The sequence below is a fragment of the Poecilia formosa genome, unplaced genomic scaffold, assembly GCF_000485575.1.
Source record: "Poecilia formosa unplaced genomic scaffold, Poecilia_formosa-5.1.2 Scaffold19, whole genome shotgun sequence".
NCBI classification, from domain to species: Eukaryota; Metazoa; Chordata; class Actinopteri; order Cyprinodontiformes; family Poeciliidae; genus Poecilia; species Poecilia formosa.
In genome coordinates this window covers 126,810-149,761 of record NW_006799958.1, presented here as the reverse complement: position 1 = coordinate 149,761, position 22,952 = coordinate 126,810, and the positions used below count along the sequence as shown (strand labels likewise).

The 22,952-nt window shown below is 48.3% G+C and overlaps 1 protein-coding gene across 2 annotated transcripts in view; it reads left to right on the top strand.

Moving 5' to 3' along the window:
• Positions 1-22,952, top strand: part of bcor (BCL6 corepressor) — a 41,936-nt gene that overhangs the window by 7,098 nt on the left and 11,886 nt on the right. Inside the window, exons 2-9 of one of the 2 annotated variants that reach the window (XM_007547113.2) lie at positions 5,629-5,711; positions 6,256-9,381; positions 11,945-12,001; positions 12,549-12,723; positions 13,762-14,049; positions 15,864-16,151; positions 18,250-18,575; positions 19,622-19,900. In XM_007547113.2, the coding sequence (XP_007547175.1) occupies positions 5,709-5,711; positions 6,256-9,381; positions 11,945-12,001; positions 12,549-12,723; positions 13,762-14,049; positions 15,864-16,151; positions 18,250-18,575; positions 19,622-19,900 (4,542 nt within the window). In that variant the 5' untranslated portion in view covers positions 5,629-5,708. The remainder of the gene's footprint in view (positions 1-5,628; positions 5,712-6,255; positions 9,382-11,944; positions 12,002-12,548; positions 12,724-13,761; positions 14,050-15,863; positions 16,152-18,249; positions 18,576-19,621; positions 19,901-22,952) is intronic. The other variant, XM_007547114.2, reaches the window with a different exon arrangement.

The following is a 22,952-nucleotide window of genomic DNA, read 5'->3' as shown; positions in this document are numbered from 1 at the left end:
GTCAGAGAGGTCTTTGAATGCATCTGCCCTGAGCTATGAATGAAGTTATTTTACCCCGGCTGTTTGATGTTCACGTTTTGAACAACCGAGCTACTTATGTAAATTACTTCTGTAATGACTGGCGATACAACGTTGGGGGAAATGTCCCTCCCTATTAGAAAGGTCTGGCCACCTCCCGTGACAAAACTTCTCCAGAAAAGGTTCGGAGGGGGTGGGTAATTAAAGGGACAACTATCATCCTATTTGGTTGTTTTCATCGAGCTAGTGTTTTGCCCTGATAATGACGTTTATGACCGTTTCCTGACCCAGAAAACTAGTCTGGTTCCTGAAGAATAGATTGACCCTTCTAGTTTAGAACGCATTCATCTGCCACCTTGTTTAATATATGTCGGGTGTCATATGGTTAGTATTGTTCCCATAGCACATCATGACAGCGAGGCCAGCTTCTGAAAAAAGCGTCAAACAAGCTCCGGTAAATGCCGGACGACTTGTGCATGCGCATCTCTGTTACAATCGTGTCCTTTGGTGGCATAAAGAGCCATTTAGTCCCCCATTTGGCCCGCGATGAATAGAGCCAGTTCAGTGGTCGCCATCCGGGCCCCTGTGACAGCACCAGGGGTGGAGGCGGTGCGACGGGGGTGCGCACAATGTCTCCGTTGTTGTCGACCGTGACGCCAAGGGGCAGGGATTGAACCGAGCACCGACTTGCATGCGGCTGTGTAGCGGGCTCCGGGGAGGACGCATGCAAGCGGGCCCCCCTCACTTGTTTACAACTCGCTCGCTAATAATGTGACAGCTGAAGAACCGCCGCCATCTCCATCCAGCTTCTCCGCCCCCCTCCGTGCGTGGTGCGCGCGCGGGCGTGTGAGTGAGTGTGGACGCGCTCCAGCCCCCCGCCACCCCTTCCCCGCCCCCACTTTTGGCCCCTCTGAGCTCCCATCTAAAATGAGAAACAGCTTGTCAACTTTTCACAGGGTCTTCATTGTGACGATCAGTCGGACCATTTGGCACGCGTCAGCCTGATAATCAATAACAATTAAAATTGTGCCGGCGTTCTGTGCGCCTGAGCTTTTTGCTCATTATGATGCTGGGTGTCGGTGCTGGTGAGAGTGTGGCCCGAGGCGGAGGGTAGTTTGCAGCCAGGCAGCACTTTTGCTCCTCGCTCGCGTTGTTGTTGTTTTTTTTTTTCTCAGATTTGTTCCCACCGCTTTCCGTTTTGTTCACCTGCAGCGGTGTGCGCGAGTTTCCCTTTTCTCTCTCTCGTGTGTGTGTATGTCTGGGCGCGCGCGCGCGTGTGTGTGTATGTGTGCGCGCGCGGTCGTGCTCGCGTTTAATCCATGTTTATCCTCACCCCACCCTCGTCGCTGCGGAGATTATCCTGCGTCACAGTGCTTTTTTTTTTTTTTCTCAGAGCTGATCGGAGCTCTGCGCTTCAGAGAGCCTGCTGGCAGCGCTCCAAGGACAAAGAGCGAGAGGGCGCGCGCAGTTAGACCTACATTCCCCGGTCTGCCGTTATTCTAACGAGCTTTAAAACAGGACACGGCAAACGCTGCTCGTTTGCTGCTTATTTTACTCCGCTTATGCATTCCACTTGGCGATCAGATCCGCCAGTATAAAGATAAATAAGGCTCTAAATTGTGGATCGCATGCATGAGCTGCATGCGCGCGCGCTGCGCAGGGGACACACAAAGGGCCTCAGCCATGCAGGAGGAGATGATAAGCGGAGCCCGGTGTTTGTTTTTTGTTTCCACACCGCGGGTCACTGAGAGTTCAAGGCGCTGTCACCAGGTGGAAGAGACAAAGAAAAATAAGCATTGTTTTTTCTTTCTTTCTTTCTTTCTTTCTTTCTTTCTTTCTTTCTTTCTTTCTTTCTTTCTTTCTTTCTTTCTTTCTTTCTTTTAATCTGTCAGTTTTGGACTTATCGTTTCTAACGAGAATCAGCGCAGAAATCCAAACCTAATTACGTCCATAAAGGCTGGTGAATGCTGCAGCCCCCCTCTGCTGTTACTTCCTTCAAACCGCCGCCTCCTCCTCCCGCTGCTGCTGCTGCTGCTGCCGGCCGTGCAGTGACGGATTGGTTGGCCCTCGGGAGTTGTTTGTTGCCCCAAACTATTCTTAGCTCGCAGGGATGGGCGTCAACGCGCTCCCTTTTCCTCCCTCTTCACCCCCCTCTCCTCCCCCCACCCCTTCATCTCAGGTCTCTCCTTCCTCCCCGTCCGCTCCCCTCGTGGCGCGGTATTATGTTCGGATTTGGACCCAGAAAAATCCTCAGCCACCAGACTCACTGGCTTCTAGCTGCAGGCCCGTTTGATATTTGACACCCTCTGCAGGCCCGCGGCTCCCTCTCTTTCGCTGCCTTCACAGGCTCCACATTATTGACGTGAATGTTTGAGGGTCAATATTTCCCTACAAAAACAGTGTTGCTCAAATTATCGACAAATAAGTTGGACATTTTAAATAAAAATAAAAAAATGGCTTACATTTCAGCTTGGTGATTAATTAAAAAAAACAACAACACTTGTTTTGCGCATGCTCTGTTAAATTTGTTATTTACTCAAAGTTTGGGTTAAACAGGACATTATTTAAGATTACTTAATTTTTCTTTGTAGTTAATCATATGAGACTTATGTAAATTTTTTAGTTCAAAGTAAGAAATGTCGCCACGACTCCAATAAATAATAGGCTCCAATAAGAGGACTAGTTATTTTAGTTTGATGAGGGTAATAAAAGTCATCTGGCAGGTTATTAAGTAGCTGTTATACAGTTACATTGAATTATGCGCGAGGTTTGAGCATTTTTATGATAATTTATGTCAAGAGTTCGAGAAAATACTCAATTGAAATGAATATTTCATAGAAATGCTATGGTCCAAGTTTGTTTACAGGTAAAAATTGGAAGTAGGACCGATATGCAAAGGTTACACGGCAACGCAGTTAGTTTACAGGCTTGACACGGTAAGCGTCTGGTACGAAAGGAACAAACTGACCCAAAGCCCTCGTGCCTGCAGCTTTCCATTTCGAAACCATGTACATTTACACATTATAGAAGTTTCATCATCATTTCTCAAAGCAGGAGACGTAGAAAGTTACAGTCGGAAACAGATGAAACCAGAAAGTTTTTCCGTCCCCTTAATTCATATTTTTATTGTTCTGTGCTTTTAATTATTATTATTATTATTTTAAATCACAGTTTGTCTAAAACGACAGAAGGAACAGAATAAGTGAATGGCTTAAGGTTTAGTTTAGATTTTTTGATGATTCCTGGTGTTCTGCGCAGACTTGTCAGCGCATGAGGAGCCGTTGCCTGCCAGACTCAGACACACAGAGAAAGTGTGTGCATGTGACGCTTCACGCACGCAGCACAGGAAACGAGAGAGAGAGAGAGAGAGAGAGAGAGAGAGAGGGAGGTGAATTCTCAACAGCGTCTGCGCTTTCGGAACGGAGCCGAAACGCACACGTGGCCCCGCGCACACGTTCATCCCGCGCCAGAAAAACTCACGCACGCCCGCACGCACAGCTCCGTTTCGGTTCCGTCAGATGCGGATGTTGTTGAAGCAGAACGGACCGACCAGAGCTGCTGGGTGAGGAGAAGGAGGGGGTGGGAATGTAGAAGCGGAGGAGGAGAAGGAGGGGTCTCTCTCTCTCTCTCTCTCTCTCTTTCTCTCTCTCTCGGCAGGCTGATTAATGTGCTCCGGGTCACCGCAATAAAAAAAAAGTGGTGTGCCAGCGGCGCGGCGGCGAGGCGTTTCACCGCGATGATCGAGGAGCCGAGCTTCTCTGCTGCTATCAGCTCCGGAGAGCTCCGCGGAAGGCTCACTCTTGCTATTTAAAGCAATTGCTGCCTCTCACTTTGCTCCCGTGCAGGCTCTTCCAACCGGACTGCCTTGCAGAAATACCCACATACTGAAGGTAGCGTTCAGACTTTTAGCTCAGGGCGAGCTGTACTTTCCGATCTCCTCGCTGCTGTTTTGATGAAGCCTGTAGAAATTTGGCGAACCACTGAGGGTGTGAAGATGTCACTTAAAGGCTCATAACTGTTCAGTAATCCTGCGGTTTTGTCACTTAGCAGATTTATGAGTAACTAATTGCTGTCTTTTCCACTGGTGGCTTTTTTTTCTTCTTTTTTTAAAGTTGGAAGCATGGCTCACTGCCCAGGGCGGCAACAGATTTAGCTGCTGAGATTAACCTGAACAAATTTATACTTGTTTTTTTCTTAACAGATCTAATTAAAGGTGCACAGACCAGTAGGCCAGATAAAATGGTCAAATCTTTTGAACTTATTCTTTGTTCCCATTTATTGAATCCATTGAAACTAAGGCCTCCCACAAAGTTCACTCTATTAACGCATCAGCCAACAGCAACATCTTGGAATTGCGTCATTTTGGTTAGTTTCGAAGCTAACTTCAACATATTTCCCCAATCTCTTATCTCTTATAGTTCTTCAAGTGAAAATCGGATCCTTCAGGTCAGAGCCCCAAATAGCATGGAAGTTAGTATTGGCCAGTGGAAGCTTGATTGGTGCATTGCTAAAGTGCACAGATGTTGGAGGCATAGTGAGTAAAAATGGACTGAGGTTTGAGTAGAGAACAGCCACTGATCTGTCCCAGCCCCTGATCTCCGGTTTGTTCTCCCATGAGGACGTGTCATCTTTTAATCAACGTACAAGGACATATTTTAGCAAGTGTTCGTTTATATTACCACATCAATGCGAATACAGATGAGGAAAAGGGAATCTGTCCACTGCAACCTCTTCGGTGTGTACAAATCTAAACTGTGTGAGTGAAATCACAGGTTCAGGGAGCCAGTTGTGGAACTTATTTCAGAAATATGTAGAAATATCTAATCGATTTTCTCTGGACTTATTTCAGAACATATAATAAGACTCATACACTGAAGTGTCTGACAAGAAATTCAAACTTATACAAACACTTCAGGATTCAGGGACATTTATTTGTGCCTTGATGGGTTTCTTTTTTTTTCCTTCTCTTGCAATTTTTATTTATTTATTTTTTTGAACAAAAGTCTTTTCACTTAAATCTCCACCTGTTTTCTTGCTTTGCTGTTTCAGCCTGAGTTTATTCCCCTCTATATGTGGCTTCTTTTCTCCTACACGCTCTACCTCCGTGCGTGTTCTGGTGCGAGGGTATTGTTGATCTGAGGCTCTGTGTTGGCGGGTGGTAAATGGGCTCCCGCCGAAGTGCTCTGCGATGCATAATCTTCCCTCGCTCTGCTGGCTGAGGCAGCCGAGAGAGCAGGTCAAAGAGGGCACAGAGGAACCGGTGTGTGTGAGGGGACGTGACTGAATAGACGTGGCCCCACAGGGCTCAGCTAGCAAGCCCCGCTTGGGAGCCGGTGGGAGGAGGTGGGTGGGGGGTTGGGGTGGGGTGAGGAGGCGGTATAAGGATGAAGGGGTGTTGATGGATGAGAGGGGGCAGAGCTATTGTGGCTGTCCGCTTTGCATTTTCACCCCGTCATGTTTGACTGTTTTTGGAATGAAGCTCAAGTAACAACACACTGTCTGTTTGAGATTTTGTGAAATGTAAGTGGCGGTGTCATGGAATTGCGTTGGCAGTGTGTTCATGTGGCAGAGCCAAGGCGCTGACTGCTAACTGTTTGCTCATCTCCACAGGGCAACATCTGTTTCGTGATGTCGATGCTGAGACACAAACTAACCTGGCACTAAGACGAGGAAACGACATCGCACAAAATATGGCAAGTTCCCGTGGTTGTCATTTGTCACTTTGAGAACAAAATACGTGGTTAAGGTTGGTTGGTTAAAGTCTGAATGGACCATATGTAAAAAGAAAAAAAGAAAAAAGAAAAAACAACTGTCATATTTTAATCCTTTTTTATATTTAAAGGTACTAGCCAGACTTGCTAATTAATTCAATCAGATTTATGTTAAAAAATAGTAAGTCATTTATAATACCTGTCATAGTTAGTTCCTCTATTTGTTATAATGTAAAATCTGCCCTCATAGAAACAAGCACATGCCTTTGGTGACACCACAAAAGGCATAAAGAATCTCATCAGAGTTCATTTCCGACATCCCAATTTTTTCTTGTTTTTCTTCCTTATTTGTATTTTTAATCACATTATTTCACTCTGAGGTGTTTACTGTACAGCCACAGGAAAACATTTGAGCTTTTCGGCAGAGCATTGCATTGACTTCATATGTTTCTGTCATATCATTAAATAGTATCTGTATGTGATTAAGCACAACTAAATGCATTTCTTTTCCCTTTCTTTTTTCCAGGTGGATGCAAGGTTGACGCCCCTGGCTGCGATGGGGCTTGACCGAAGCACTCTGATACACGACAGCCTCCGTCTCCATGGTGGGGTCGTATACCCAGGGATCAGAACCCTCCAAACGGAGAAGAGCAGAGAGACACCCACCCTCCCACTCGCCTACAGTAGGGATGGTCTCCCAGAGCTAATTTACAAACCCGACAGCCCTCTGGACAGTCGTAAGCCTGCAAATGGTTACCAGAGCCTCTACAAGGGCACCCACCCAAGCCTTCACAAGCCTGTGCTGGTTACTGGAGCTGAGGGCCTTGGCTTGGAACGGCGAGTAGGGCCCGGAGAAAAAGTGTCAGAGCTGGGGCTGGCTGGGGCAGGTGGCAGCTACCTCCGCATGCCTCTGCTGAGCCCATACCCGGAAGCAGGCATGTATCCCTTTATGGACACATCCAAGTATGCTGCTTTGAACATATACAAAGCCTCCCTGCTCACCCAGCCCAGCCCCTACCTTCCCCAGCACCTGCCCTACCCACCCTTGTGTGCAGCCCAGGGGGCCAATGTTACATCTGCTGCAGCTGTTTCTGCTGCTGAGAGGCTCTACTATATCCCTCCCTACCCTCCATCTCCCATTTCTTCTCCTCTGGTGGCCCCTCCCATGAGGATTCCTGCGGTCACAGTGACCCCTTCGCTGGTACACTGCCAAGACAAAGGGCTCGGTGTTACATCTCCGTTTTCACAGCAGCTTCATCAACCCTCTCCTCATCCTCAGCACCATCAGGCAGCCATGGAACGAGACCGTTCTCCAAGCAGGAGCAGCAGACCAAGCAGACCTCCGTCCAGGAAGGGCACAACCAACAATAGCACCAGTAGTACCAGCACCAGTGGCACCACTGTCGGGAATAATAGTCTGCCTGCTGATTCTTCCCACATGTCCTCCCGCCTCCCCCAGCCTCCCCCTCTGCCTGCTCTCCTTGACAAAGCACTGGATTTGCAAAGACCAGTTGCCAGAATAGGACAACCATCCGCCTCTTCTGCGGCTTCAATATCTGCATCCTCTGCCTCTACGCAGTCCATTGCTCACCCTTTTTCTATTAGCAGTATGGCATCAGAGCAGGCCTCCTCTGGCAGACCCAGCCCCCATAAACCCAGGTCACGAGACGGGGCCTCTGAGAACAGAGGTGCAGGAGTGGAAAAAGTACGCAGCAGGTCCCCTTCATTAGTCAATTTTGAGAGGCCAGCTAACCAATCTCAACCAACCAAAGACTCTGCAGAGAAGCCTCTGGATTTGTCAGGAAGAATGATTGAGTATGGGCTGCCTGCCAATGGTTTCTCAGTTAAGATGGACTCTGTGTCATCTGGCACCCGTTATGGACTTCCCTCCGGTCGAGAGCTTCTAAATGAAAATGTATCCCTCTCCCCTTCCTCCCATCCTCATTCTGTGGTCTGCAGCACTTCTTCAAAGGTCTCAGAGAGACCAGAAATGATCAGCACTTTACACTCATCATGGGTTGTACCAAGCCCATCTCCCTCACATGCACAGCACACGTCAGGTTTGCCACCCTCTCCGAGGTCAAATGCAGACCTGGGCCTTTCACAAGCCAAAGGCGCCTCGCCCTCTGTCATCAAGAACAAGGGCCTAGAGAGGGTTCTCCCTCAGCAGCGAAGCTCGTCCTGTCCAAGGATTGGAGAGCCCAACCTCAGTGTTCCCTCCTCTCAACATTCTGGCTGCTCTTTGGTCAGCTCCAGGGCTCTTTCCCCGAAACCTAACGGTGAATGGGTGAAGCACAGCCCCAGCCAGTCAGCGCATCACAGAGAGGGAACAGAGAAGTCCGCCCAGATGAATAAGAGAAGTGAACCAACTCCAGACCTGTCATCATACAAGAGGCCATGTTTGGAGAATGGTCACCCTCCTCCCCACCTTTTTCTTTCTCAAAGTGAAGCTTATTTGAACCACAGCTTGGCTTATGCTAACAGATATCTGCAGTACCCCATCCCTGATGGCTTGGCGCTACACTCCGTCCCAATTTCAGGGAAAGGCCCAGTGTACCCTAACCCCGTTCTGCTTGGCAACAACGGCCTTTACTCAGCCCACTTGGCTGGAAAACACCCTTTAACCTACCCAAATCTCCCAGCTGGTCCGGGCACAGAATACCTCACTTATAACTCACAGGAGATGGCCCATCCGCTGATGCAGACACTCTCTGACAGCAAGCTGACAGACAGGGCAGATGCAACACTAAAACCCCGGGGACAGGACAGACCACGGGGAACTGTTGAAGAAGGCGGGAGCCACAGAGATCACAGTGCTGGGAAAGAGACAGGCGAAGGCAACCAAATGAAGCATGATAGGGAGGTAGGCGTGCAAGGACAGGGTGGCAGTCAAAGCAAAAACCTCCACTCATCTGCGGCGTCCAGAGAAAAGATTGTCTGCATTGACCTTGTACACTCAGACACAGATATCGAGTCTACCCCAACAGTCTACAAACAGCCTTCTGCTGAGACTAGCAACAAGGGGAACCAAAATGAATGTCATAGCAGTCAAAACCTGACAAACACTGACGGTGAGACTAAACACCAAGCACATCTAAGCCACTCTGGACAGACCCCCAACCTGAAGGTGAACAACACTGATGGGCAACAAGAAACTTTATTTGGGAAAGGAAAGATTCCCCAGGAAACACCCTGCCTTGTCGAGGTATCAAGGACATCCCAGACTAGACCAGAGCTCTCCGACGCAGAAGAGAGCACAGAGGAAAGTAGCCCCAGCCCAGACCCTGGGGATCAAGATCAGAGCACTTTACGCTGTGCCCGCACCTCGGGGGAGCGTAGCTCTGGTAAGGACAAAAAAGATGGGGGCAGCTGCGCTCCTCTTGCACAGCACAATACAAATGCAGTAAAGGAGTGCGAGAGGGAGGCTGAAAAAGAGGACAATATTGTTGATCTTGGGGAGTCCCAAGCAGAGGGAGATGATGAAGAGGAGGAGGACGAAGGTACCCAGACTTCATCTAAAAACTCTCGTAGGTCCAGCTTGGCCAAACGGATCGCAAACTCCTCTGGCTACGTTGGCGACCGCTTTAAATGCGTCACCACAGAGCTGTATGCTGACTCTAGCAAACTGAGCCGCGAGCAGAGAGCATTGCAGGTAAGTCCACAAGTTTATCTTTACACCACAGATTGTATTGGGTTGTTGTCATGTCATGACCAGACATTTCAGACTTAAATGTGTAACCACAGAGAATAAACATCCACGGGCCACTGCCTTTACTCCCTTTGCCTGTTGAGCAAACCTTGCATGAACTTTGCAAACTTTGCATTTACGGCCCTGTAGAGAATAAATAGTCATGCTACTGTCTTGGCCATTGGTTTGATCTTCCCTTTAGTTTATCATTGGCTTGATTTCAGGCACTCTTTCAGGGATTGTCGGTTCAAAGTTTAAACAGGACCGCCATTTTTGTATGTTGATTACCGAGCAGCCATCGTAAAGGTTACTCTGTGTGTGTTTGTGACTCCGTACGTGCCTCTCCTTGTGTGACTGCCTTCAGGCTAAAGCATGTAGTGCTGACTGTGCTCTAGACAGTGGATTCAGAGCATGACCGTGACAACCTCAAAGATCACATCGCCTTTGGCTGTGCTTAACCCCAAGTTTAGGAGACATAGGGTCCTTGCAGGATGCTTAACAACCAACAGCTGCCATTTTTGAGGCTCGTTTAAAGCCGTGGTTCTCAAACTGTAGCCTAAGTGGAAATCACAGAGCTGCATTTGATGGTTCTCAGATAAAAAAAAATTATATTAGTATTCATTTAATAGTAAATAGTAAGTTTAGTAAATATGAACTTCTTATACAGTTTCGTTTACCTCTGAAGTCAGAACCTGGAACCTTTGATGATTTACTAATTGATTTGCCAGTGATCAGGATAACTGATATTAGTAGTACAGGGGCAGCGATTTTCCTCTTTCAATATTGTAGCAATATGCTCACAAAAACCCCCAAAAAGAAACAGTACAGATCATGAGAAAGAGTTGATGAGCTACAAATACTCAAAAGTACAAATAAACAAAGGTCTGTATGCCGGACGGCCTTATTAAAATGAGCAGTTTGGGTAGGTGAGAAACTTGACTTTCACCATGTCTAGGGACTTTTCTATGTATTTGTCTAATTACAAATTGGGATGTTAGAACTTCTGAGCAAAAATGAAATGTCGATTGAAATGCAGTTTAAAAATGCCCATCGGTATCGTGATAATTGGGAAAACTTCATATTTACTGAAGTGGTACTTAAAATAAAAAGCTTGAGAACCACTGCTCTAAAGCTGTCTGCATGCCCCCTGTCTGCCAATCACAGCCCTCCCCCCTAATCCCACCTTCTCATTGGCCTGAGCTGCCCTGCCTGGTCTCTCCAAGGTCATAATCCTCCTCACCCCACTGGTTGACATGCCTAGTCTCCTAACACGCATCATATGACCTCTATAAACGTAAAATTGCAACTACTCTCATCCGCTATCATCTAGGCGCACAGATTAAGTTTCATGTTGCAAGCAGTTGTCTCTGGGGTTTCATGTGCTCAGAAACACAAAGAGATTTTTTTTTTTTGTTATTATCCACTGGCTCTGAGGCAGATATCGCAATAGGTTGCTCATGTCTGTCTATGTCACGAATGCATTCGAGAAAACGTGGTTTTGTCTGTGTCATGCTTTTTAATTCACAACTGCAACAAAGCTATCAGACTTTGCATTTCTGGGAATGTGAAAACAAAGTGAGGGCAAAACTGATTTTTGTGTTCTCAATTGTGGCAATATTCTATTTAGAGATGCACCAATCAATTGGTCACTTTGATGCGCTTTTTCAGGCTTAGCACAAATCAAATTGATGGCACTAATTTGCCATCAGAGCATCCCAAATTCTTAAACTTTTTTATGATTTTTTAACGACTACAACTATAAACTGATCTGCATCTTCCTGGGTTTTACATCAATTTTCGGTTTAACGTGTTGAGGAAGGTGCTCTGGTCAGATGACGGCCAAAATTCGATTAGAGCAAACTAACCCTGAACTCGTCATCCCTGTGGTGAAATATGATGGCAGCAGCATCATGGTGTAGGAGGCTGTTTCTGACTGGCACTGGAAAACTGGTTAGAGTTAATGGGAGGATGGATGGAACTAATTACTGGACGAAAATCTGTTTGAGGTTAATCTTCCAGTGAAACAATGACCCTGAACGTACGGCCAGAACTATGAGATATCGGAGCATGTTTGTGTGTTTGCAATGGTCCAGACCTAAATCAAATTAGAGAACTTAATAATGTGACACAATGGGGTAGCACTCCTTTTGCGAGGCACTTTAAATTTGCACTTGAATCTAAGACCGGTACCTTGACAAAGGGGTTGCAGTGTTCTTCTTCAGCAGGTCAGACCTTCAGGAAACCTGAAAATCGGTACGGGCTTAGAAAAGTCCGATTGGTGCATCTCTATTTTTTTTTCTCTCTCTCTCTCTAATTTGTTACCAGTTTGCTTCAGAAATGACCTGATGGCTTTGATGCACATTTGATTGACCTGTTGAGTCACTTTACTTTGTGTCATTATGTGGGACTGTGGCTGCTTATTTATGTGTGAAGAATTATGTGGAGAAACAAATTCATTTAAGAATAAAATTAAAAAAAAGATGAAATGCTGGACAGATATATTGAGCCCCCCATTCTAATTGCTTAGATGGAAGTCTTATCACGAGAGGAGAGTAATATAAGCCAACCTGCAGCTAACTGGGAGGTCAGTTCTTTACATTTCTTATCACATCTGTCTCTGACAGGCTCTGTCTCCTTTTGTACTCTGTACCGCTGCACACTCCTTCTTTTTGCCTCCTTTCTTTCCTCTCTCTTCCCCCCACCCCCCTCTCATCTCCTCTCTCTGCCTCAGGGCTTAGATGTATATGTTTCCAAGCCATGTTTATGTTTCAGGAAAGGGAGATGCCAGGACTTTAAGGCCCAGAGCGCATGGACTCACAGTGGCTGCAGTAGTCTAACCTGTGTCTTGATGCCATGCTTGTGATTTATCTGTCTTCCCCCCTTTTTTGTCTTTGTGTGTGTTTGTGTGCGTACGTGGGTTTAATTTATTTCTTTGGCATTTTCTTTCATATTAAGACAAAGTAATTGCTGACGCAATATTTGCTTCTATAGCTGTTGAGGCCAGATTGAGGCTTAGAGAGGTGTGTGTGTTTGTGACGTGGGCAGATGAGTGGTTTTCATGGGTTTTCTCTGCTTCTTTTCCTCCTTTTTTTTTTCCTTTTTTGTTTTGTTGTATGTTTGTGTGCGCACAGCGGGCAATGATGCGGTTCTCCGAGCTGGAGCTGAAGGAGAAGGAGGGCGGCGGCGGCGGCGGTTTGTGCGTTTCTGCCTCGGTAGCGGCAGCAGGACGAGAGCTGGCAGACGGCCAGCGCAGAGAGAGAGCGCTGGAGCACTGCCAGCACACCACCAGGCAGCCAGAGAGGGAGGGTGAGTAATGCACACACACACACACACACACACACACGCGCGCGCGCGCGCGCACACTCACATGTATTTATAAGAGGACAAGACACACTCATAAAGGGACTCATGCAAACAATAGGTACGCGTGCACACTTGCAGCAAAAGCTGAGGCAAAACTGGGGTCACTCTTAAAAAAAAAAGAAAAAAGAAAAGAAATTCTCTCCTGCAAAAACACGCAGCAACTCTGCATAAACCGGGCGTGCGGAAGGGAAACGGCGAGGGGGGAGTTTTTATTTTCAAGAAGCCTTTTGTGCTTATCTGCGCAGAGAGAGAGAGAGAGAGAGAGAGAGAGAGAGGAGGGCAAGAGAGGAGAAGGAGGGGCAGAGATTGCGTGAGTGAAAGCGGGGGGAGTTAGCGGGTGAAAGCGGATGGGAGAGCGCAACGGAAAGAGGAGGCGAGGGGGGAGGGAGCTGGCGGGGGTGGAGAGGTGAGGGAGGGTAGTTACGTTGGCCAGGAGCCCAGCTGTGTGTTGGAGCAAGGCCGCGGCTGACGTGTGAGCCTAATTATGGCACGGAGAGGGAGACGGAGAGAGGGAGTCGAGGAGAAATGGAGGTGGGGTGGAGTGGGGTGGGGGGATAGAGTCACGCTCTGTGTGAGAAGGGCGTGGCTCGGTCATGCCGTGGGGGAAGACAGACAGAGAGAGAGAGAGAAAGAGAGAGAGAGGGGATGTCTTTTCCTCTGTGCTGGAAGTGCAAGGAACCATCAGGCCCTGCTGGCTCTGCTCCGCTCCGCTCGCATCAGATTAAAAAGTCTTTACCCCATCAAAGTTTTACTGCCTGTCTTTAAAGCAGAATAAAAGCTGGCTGGTGTTTAACCGCCACTCTCCCGCTCGTCGATCCCTCACATTTTCCCGCCCCACCCGTCGGTTTCCCCTGCCCGCTCTCGGTCTGTCTGGTTTGTGGTCTGTCTGCATTCCTGGGGTCCCCTTTCATCTTTTCTTTCTTTCTCCCCTCCCCCCCCACTTCTGACCCCGTTCTTCCATCCCGCTATGGCTCTGTTCAGGTGTCCGTCCGCTGTACGCCAACAACAGGGTTCCGGTTCTCCAGAGGTGCGTGGCGCCGAGGGACCTCGTGTCCCCGGGTCACCTGGCTCAAGACGGAGCCAGGAAAGCGGCGACGAGAGAGTCTGAGGAGGGACTGTGCATGCCTCCCACTCTGACGCCATCAAAGGAGTTCCTGGAGGAAAAGGTCGGCCTGGGCTTCGGAGCTGCCAGAAAACGCCCGCTCATCAAGGAAGAGCAGGACGACTCGGAGGACGGGGAGCGGGAGAAGAGAGCCAAGCTTTCTACGGGTGAGAACTTCACAAACGTGCCGTTTCGCTCACACTTCCACCTCCCACCTCTTTTTATCTCCTTTTGCTGCAACTTTGATACTCCAGGGTTTATTCCTGTTCGTTTGAAAAAAAAAAAAAAAAACTCATAATTTTTTTTTCTATAAATCAACCCTGCCTTGAAGCTACCAGGCAGACTTTTCTGTAAATTCAATCAAAGTCACATTAGATGCAGTCTGTCACCCACTTGTCATAGTCAGTTTTTTCTGTTTGTTTTCCTTATGATATGGCTCTCTGCCCAGGGTGGCACAGTCTCCGGGGCTCTTCAGTGAAATAAAGAAATGTGTCAGACTCACAAGTTCAATTAAAGAAGTCACAAGAGGAGCACAGAGTAACGATAAGCATGTGGAGAATCCTTTGTCAATACCCTTAAGAAACAAAATCAGCGGTGGTTTCTGAAATGGGCGATATGGCTCATTGCCCAGGGCAGCATGACTTTAGGGGCGACCGAGCGCTCAAAAGCAATTTAATTAATATTTTTTTTTAAAGTTGTCAGTTAGGTTCCCAATGCTTACTTGCATGTTCTCTCTATAAAAAGCGACCCTGCACCCTCTACTTGTGTATGCACTTTGTTAGCATTGTGTTAAGTTCCTGTCTGGTTTGCATCTTCTAATTCTGTGTTTCAGTAAACAGCTGTCTAAGTTTTTATTTTTATTTTTTTCCAAATCTGGAGCCTATGTGTATAATTAATCAAAGTCTTGTTGTCTGTCAAATATTGAACAATCGCGGTTGGCCTGCTTACTTTTTGTCTTGCCAAATTTTTTGTAAACAAAACATTTAAAGCGAATGTGACCGTCCCCGTGAATGTAAAAAATTTGCAATTTGAGAAAAAAATTTCCGGGGAGTTTGGGATGGAAGTCCAATAAATTTGTCAAAATGTCTCAAAAGTTCCCCCTCCGTCAAAGTTTTTCAAATGCCATCTGAACAGCTTGATTGCTGTGCCTCTTGTGATGCAATCGACACACAAATAAAGACAGCTAAGTTACCTGGGGATCCCCCCACCACCACCACCACCTAAAAGTTTTGTTCTTTGTAAAATCTTACAATGGAATCCAAAACTTTTTTATTATTCTGCATTTTTAAAGTCATTGTATGTTTGTTGGTGGGGAAAAAACAAACAAACAACAGCAACAAAAAAAAAACAGACCACTGGATGCTGTCTTTAACCCAAGCACCACCACCCGCCTCCTCCGCTTCCCACTCACTGTCATGCGCTCCGCTCTGTGTGGCAGCCAGCTCCGAGGGGCGTTTAATCCTTCCCTTTGAGCGCAGACCGCGCAAGAGAAGCGAGGAAGAGGGACAGCCATTCTTTCTCGCTTCTCTTTCAGCTCTGCTGTTCCTCCGCTGTGCTTACCCGCCCTCTTCAAAGCTGCTCTTTTTTTCCCCTTCTCTTTTCATCTCTCTCTTTTTTTTGCCTCATCTGTTTGGGTTTCCTTTTTTTTTTTTTTTCTTTTTCGTCTGGCATGCAGTATCGTGCTTGCTCTCCTCGGCACTGGCAGACAAGTCAAACACCCATCCCTTGTGTATTTCGGATTGGAGCAGCCAGTCTCGGCTTCTTTGGTCTTTATTGGTTTGTTTCTCCCTCATTTCTTTCCTCCACTGTGGAGTCGTCCTTCCTCCCTCCCTCCCTTCCTTCCTTCCTTCCTGCATGAATATTAAGCGTGCGGCTCAGACGTTGTCATTGATGCTGTTTTTTGGCGCTCTCGAGCTCGCGTGCAGCACTGTTCAGGCACTGAAACGCGAGACTGAACAACGCGCGTTTCACTTGTCGGCAGATGAGTGCGAGCAGGCCAGTCCCGACGAAGATGACGACGATGACGAGGTGCGAAAGCTCAAAGTCCGCATTGAGCTCAAGGGGCTGCGACTCAGCAAGCCCGCGGCGGGCGCCGCGTCACCCGACGGCTCCCAGTTCAAGCAGGAGAGGCCCTGGCCCCTGCCTCGGCCGGGAAACCCGGCGCAAACTCAGCGGGAGCGCAAGATCCGGGCGGCAGAGCCCGAGGACCGGGCCGCGGCGCAGAGGAACGACATCAACAGGAAGTGGGGCTGCGAGAAGCTACCTAATGGTAAGAGCGAACCACCAGACGCGCTAACCGCCGCCTTTTATTCTCCGAGTTCAGCTAGGGTAACGGAAATCTATCTTTGGCTCACGTTTCACTTTCTTGTTGAGCAGGCTGTCTTTAGGGGATTTCCCGAGAGCAGTCAGAGAGGCGAGGCGAGGGGGAGGGGGGGGCGGGAGCGGTGGGGCAGAGGAAACGGCTCGGGGGACTCTTCCTCCTGCCAGCCAGAAAGGTTGAAGGGGTCTGGGGACCACAGGCTGAAACGTACAAGCCACGAGAACCCCCCCCCCACACACACCACACACTTTTTATTAAATGTTCAACTGGTCTGCGTCAAGCTCTGTGAGGAGGATGAAAGGAGGAAGTGGTCGGCGGAGATGCGCAGGTGCGCTGTGACTAATGTGTGATCAGTGATTTTTTTTTTTCTTTTTCCTCTCGAGACCAGTCACAAGGAGCACTGAATGGGGGATTTATTGGTGCGTGCTGTTGAAGGGGATGGCTGTTCTGATTAAAACGGAGGGTTTTCCCTTATTCAAAAAAAGCTTAACACAAAAACAGCCCGTAAGCCTTGATTGGCCGCTGACATGTCATTTTTGTTGAACATTTTTAGATATCGTCTCCCTGGCAACGAATGGGTTTAACGCCAAGCGTGTGGGTGTGCATTTCTTTACCATAAGAAACCCAACACTGTTAAACTATTTAAACTGTCATTAATGATCTGACTACACAAGGTTTTTTTTTCTTCGAGCGTGGATGAGATGCAAAGAATTTCTCCATGTGAGCTTTTCTCAAACTTTATCTACAAATGAAGGATTTGGTGGAATTTAAAACTTGCCGAATAAAAGCTGCGCGGCGGCATGAATCAGACCGCAGACTGCAGACACTGATAATAGTTTGTCTTTCTGATTAAAATGTTTCAAGGCTTTTGAATTTTTGTGTTCGCACTTGCAAAGTTTGTTGAATAGCCAGACGTGTCCTTGCTGCAGGAAATAGGTGCTTATGTTGCTTTGTGATTTCACTGGGACTAAGTTTTGATTTTCCGTGATACAGCAACACAAAGTAGCTTGTACAAAGTGGTAAAACCAATGTGAAACATAGTGGTGGCAGTGTCATGCTGTGGGGGAAATGTTTGGTACAACACAGTATTTCTTTTTCTTTATTAGCCATGTTTTTTTTGTTTTTTTTTACTTTGATTTTAATATCATTGAAGTCAGGCCACAAACATCCAGCAACTTTTTACCCAACAGACATGAACGCCCAGTCATTAAACTCTGCTAAAAACAGAAAGGACTTTAGAAGGAGCTTTTAATGTCTGTTTCCGTTTCCTAAATCAGTAAAACGGAAAGCATTCAACCGAAAAAGTTAGAAAACTTGCACATCTTTCTGTCATTAAGGAAAATATCCGACACCGTTTTTTTAGGACCTGCAGTAATAATTTGTTCTTTTTTTTTTGTAACTTTGTCATGAAAATATTGCATGTTTACATCACACACACACAAAAAAATTACAACTAAGTGTAGCATTTTTGATTTGAGAAAACACGGCTTCTGAGTGGTTCAACTTAGTGATTTTTGACGCCCACTCCAAAACGTTTTGACACCCCTGGTTTGGGTCAAAGCACAGCCTCGTGAGTTAAATTCAACTGCAAATTTGCAGCTTAACTTGAATTGATCTCCAGATTTTCTTCATCTCGCTGTATTTTACGACGGAGAAGGGACAAAAATGTCAGTGGCTAGATGTTGAAAGTTGTTAGAGAAATCTCCACCAAGAAACTGTTTTACTGCAAAAGGGACTTGCAGAACACCGACAACTGCTTTGTGTTGGTTCGTCATGGAAAATCCTTATAAAGTACATTTAAGTTTGTTGTAACGTCAATAAAGTAAAAATGAAAAGGATGTGAATAATTTCTTTCTGTGGGTTTTTTTTTTTTTGTAATTGGTATATATATATATTTTCTTGGCTGGGTAGACTCGTGTGCTCCCAGACAGCTCACAGTGCTCATTAATAAACCAGCAGCGTGTCGGAGACGGCCTTGGAGTACCTTTCTGTCCTCCTCCTCCTCTACCAGCTCTTACTCCCTGTTCTCCCTCTGCTCCCGTTCCAGGAGTAGCTGCTCCCGCCCTTCCCCCCAGCCAGCCGAAGGACAGGCCACTCCAGCCGAGCCTCTACTCAGGTGACCGCGGCCTTAAGGAGCCGAAGAGGGGGCCCCCATCGCCGGCCCCGGAGCTCTGCGTGGGAGGCGTCCCTCCCCTCAAACCCCGTCGCCATAGTGACACGGACAAACCCAAGGGCAAGCGGCCGTGCAAGACCAAGCACACGGGCCAGCGAGACAGAGACAGAGAGAGGGAGCGGGAGAAAAGGAAAGAGGCCGCGCCCACCAGCCCCGGCCAGCGCTCGGCGCCTGATCTGGGATCAGCCGAGGACGACAAGGTGAGCGCTGATAGGGGGAGTCGGGCTGCGATGCGGCCGTCTGGATGTTTTGCAGCAGCGGAGTGTGTTTCTGTATGCCTGTCGGCGCCTCTCATTATGCAGCTGGGGAAGGGAGGGAGGGACAGAGGAAGGAAGTATGTTTACAATGTTTAGAGGGCTGCTGGAGCTTTGACCTCCCCGTGCCCTTTGCGACTCCCTGAGGAGGCCCCGCTCGCTCGCTTGTGTTTGTGTGTGTGTGTGTGTATGTGCGCGCGCGCTTCTCTCTGGCCTTAATATCGAGCGTGTGTCATCGGGGCTATTTTCTTGTGTGTGTGTGTGTGTGTGTGTTTTTTTTTTTTTTTTTTTTTTTTTGCGTGTGAGCCAGCGATGTGAGTGTCCTGCATATTGGTGAGCATTCCTGACAACAAAACCCCTGAGCAATTATGCATCTCGCTGCGTCCTGAGTGAGTGTGAGGAATGTGGCAGCCATGGTGGAGCACATGACGCTCATAAGGAGGAGGAAGACGAGGAGGAGGAGAAGGAGGGAGCAGAGGGGAAAATCGAGGGAAAAAAAGAGGAGTCTAGGCTCTTTTTTTTCCGCCTGTGCTGCTTCCGTCCCCCCTGCTCCTCCTCAGGCTGACAGCTGCTCCGACATGGAATTCCACTGAGAGGGCGACGCGCCGCTCGCACGCACTCACACAAGAACGGGCAGGCAGCTCCCACTGCTCTGTGAGGGCTCTGCGATTAAAGGAAAGGGGCATGGCGGCCTTTAGCGTTCAGGGTGTGAACGGTCGCTGTGAAAGATGTCTTTTTTCCCCCCCCTCTCTTTCTCATTAATGGACGGTGTAACCTCCAAACGCAATTTAGAAAAGTCTTGAAAGCTTCAGAGGTTGGGGCTACAAAACCTGTAGTTTTTTTGTTTGTTTTTTTAAAATAAAAGTGTCATGCTGTGGCTATTTTTTTATGTATTTATGCACACGTATGCATAATTCTCTTTACATTTCTGTGGTTTCGTCCGCGTGCCCTTGAGTGTCCCTCACACTTTCCCTCTTCTCGTCTCCCGTCAGCCGGCCGAGCAGCGCAGCGCTCCGAGGAAGAGAGCCGCCTCTCCTAATCACTATCCCTGCTCTCCGCTGAAGCCCTGCTCCCCCGCCGCTCTCTGCCCGCCCGCCCTGCTGCCCCAGGCGAACGTCAGAGCTCCGCCGGAGGTGTCGCCGGGGCTGCACAGGACCCCCCCTCTGGAGCCCTCCGCCGTGCGCCCCATCCCGCCGGAGGCCCGGCGGCTGATCGTCAACAAGAATGCCGGCGAGACTCTGCTTCAGAGAGCGGCGCGGCTCGGATACGAGGTAACACGCTTCACTTGGCTCATCCTCCCTCCTTATCTCTCTCGCTCTCTTTTTTTTCTTCTTCCACGTTTTACGCTCTTACACTTCATCTCCCCCGAATCTCGGCCCTCTTTTCTTAAATTGAACTCATTTTCTTCCCCGACTGTTCCTTTCTGCGACTCTGGCAGACGCTACTCTGGCTTTTTTTTTTTTTTTTTTGCGAATCCTTCCTCTCTCACACATCTCCTATACTACCTCTTTCTAGCTTCTTTTTTCATTTGCTTTTTTTCTCTCATCTCACCTTTACTCACATTTTCTTCCTCACATGCTCCATCTTATTACTCTCCTCGCCTGCTACTCTCTCTCAGGTTTCCACCGTCTCCCTCTCTCCCTCCCCCCTTCCTTTCCTCTCGGCGCTCTCTTTCTCTTCCTCTCTTTGTGACTCAGATTGTCGTTGGCACCCCCCTTCCCCTTCCTCCCTCCCTCTTCTCCTCCTCCTCACATGTGCACTCGCTCACACACAAACACGCCGCCGCCTCCCCTCCTCTCGCCTCGCACCGCTCTCACATCTCATTAATTCTCCGCGAGGCGAAGTGTGACACACACATACACACACACACACGCACGCACGCGCACAGGCACACGCGTATGAGCGCAGGCAGCATGAGGGATCGTTATACGGAGACGGATGCTCGCCAGCTTCGCTCTCTCTCTCTCTCTCTCTTTCTCTCTCTCTCCCTCCCTCCAGCATCGGGGAGGTTATTCCTCCGTCTTTATGCGGAGCTGCCGATCATTCTTATTCCAGCGGCGCCACCAGGGGGGCCAAGGGGGGTTTCTTCTGCGTATATCGTCGCATGTAAATACGAATTTAAGGCCAATATCCGTTTAAGTGAGTTGTGACATTCATCGAGAGCATTGTTGTGTTTTTTTTTCATGTGCCACCCCACCCCATCTCTCCCGATCTGGTCACCTCTGTTAAAACTTTCTCACTTTCCCACTTGTTCTCTGCACGTTGTAAAGAAAATAGGAGACTGTGTGAGTTTTTGGATGTTCCTCGTCTAATTTGAGAGTTCTTGGCACATCGCCGGTGTTGGCAGGTCTTATAAATTGATGCGGCTCATGTCGTTCCTCTACTTTGTTTTAATGGTGCCCGACCGCAGTCTGTGTGGTTGGTTTGTTTGTTTTTGTTTGTTTTTTTTAGAACAACTGTGAAGTGTAAATTGATCCAGTCCAGATTTGGGTTTTAGATGCAGATTTCTTAAGGAAACCACTGGATAGCAACTTCTTATCGCCAACAAATGCACGCTGATGATATGAACCGAGCCCAGCAACGACGACTAAATTTTCACTGTGCGATTTTTACAGAATATAAAGAGCAAGATAGTTAACCCTGCGTTGTTGTGTGTATTTGAATCAGTGACGTCACAAGAGGCAAATTGATCTGATTGGCTGCACTGGCAGAAAAGACACGAGGCTAGCTCATTTTGACAGATCTTATATGGATTCTCTACCGCGATCCCTTTCACAAACCTCTGCCATATGCTTCCTGAATTTGCCGTAGAGCTCTGGAGTACGGCTCCAACGTGTTCCTGCAGCCGTGCAAAACAAAAGCAAACGCCGGTGTTGGATTACACGTGAAGAAAGAGTGGGGGGAGGGGGGGTAGGTGGAACAAAAGAGATGGACGTTGAGATGGATTTCATCTCAACTGACTACGCTTCCTCACAAAATGGCAGAATAAATAAAAAACTGACCATGAGGCGTTGTGAAGGTGGCAGAACATATATATGCATAACAGGAGTTAATATTTACAATAACGTCTACGTGCTTTATAAATCGCAAGCCAATTAAATTTCACTGAAGCACAGCGCTGCAAGTTAGCGTCGACAGGACATGCAAAGAAGCAATAGAAAACTTGCTCAGGGCACAATTGAGATACTATTTAAAACATAATTGTCAAGTGCTCAGCCAGCCCCTCAGGTCTGTGACGCCCTGGGCAGTGAGCCATATCGACCTCATCTGCTCCCATGTGTGTTTGCGTGCGTTAGTTCTTTTTTTTGGGTGGGGGGTGGGGGGGAGGGAACTGTGGAAACCGGTATCTTCGTGCCACGCTCGTTCCTGCCTTGCTTTATAGTTGCGCATGTTAGTTGGACACATTTATGGTGATGAGGGAAGTGTGTGCGGGTGATTATGTGTGTGAGGCTGAATGGGAGAGAGCAGGAGTGTGAATGAGAGGTAAGCACTGGGAGTATAATCGCGTTCTAATGGCCCTCTAATGTGCCGTGGTGACTGTGGTTAGCAGCGGCGGCGGCTGTTTTTCTCCCTGGCTTTCCGCGCGCTCACGCACGCACGCCCGCGCGCGCACACACACACACACACACACACACACACACACACACACACACACACACACACACACACACAGTCGGGATGCAGCGCAGCAACAGCAGCAGGGCTCAGTCAGCCGTGCTCGAGTGAAGCTGGCTCGTCTCTCTGATTTATGCGTCTCTCTCGAACGTTTTTTTCCCTCCCTCTCCTATATTTTTTTCTCCCCTACCGCTTCTCATTGCCTCCCCCCCATCCCCTTTCCACCTCCTCCTCCTCCCGCTCTTCCCTTTCTGCGCTCCTCGTGCGGACAGGCAAAGAGAGGAGAGAGAGGCGGAGGGGGGGAGGGGAGGAGAAAACCTGAGACTACACAAACAAGGCGCTGACCGCTGCGCAAACACCGCCGCCCCCCTCTTCCCTTCCTCCCACCCTTTCTCTCTCTTTCTCTCTCTCTCTTTCTCTTCCCCCCCTCGCTCAGGAAGCTCGTCTCTCACTGCCTGTGTGAGATAAGCCCGGGGCAGGCCCCTGGGGCTCCCACGCACACGCATACACACACACACACAGACAGTGCGCATACAGAGACACACACCAGTTTATGCATTCTGTCTCTCCTATACACACACATACACACACACACACACACACAGAGCCACGCAAGCCTGTAGCTGCACAGAGCGCTTGTCTCTCACTGGTGTTTTAGCGCCGCGAGCTCCGGGCTTATCACACGCAGGCAGAGAGATACGAGGGCCT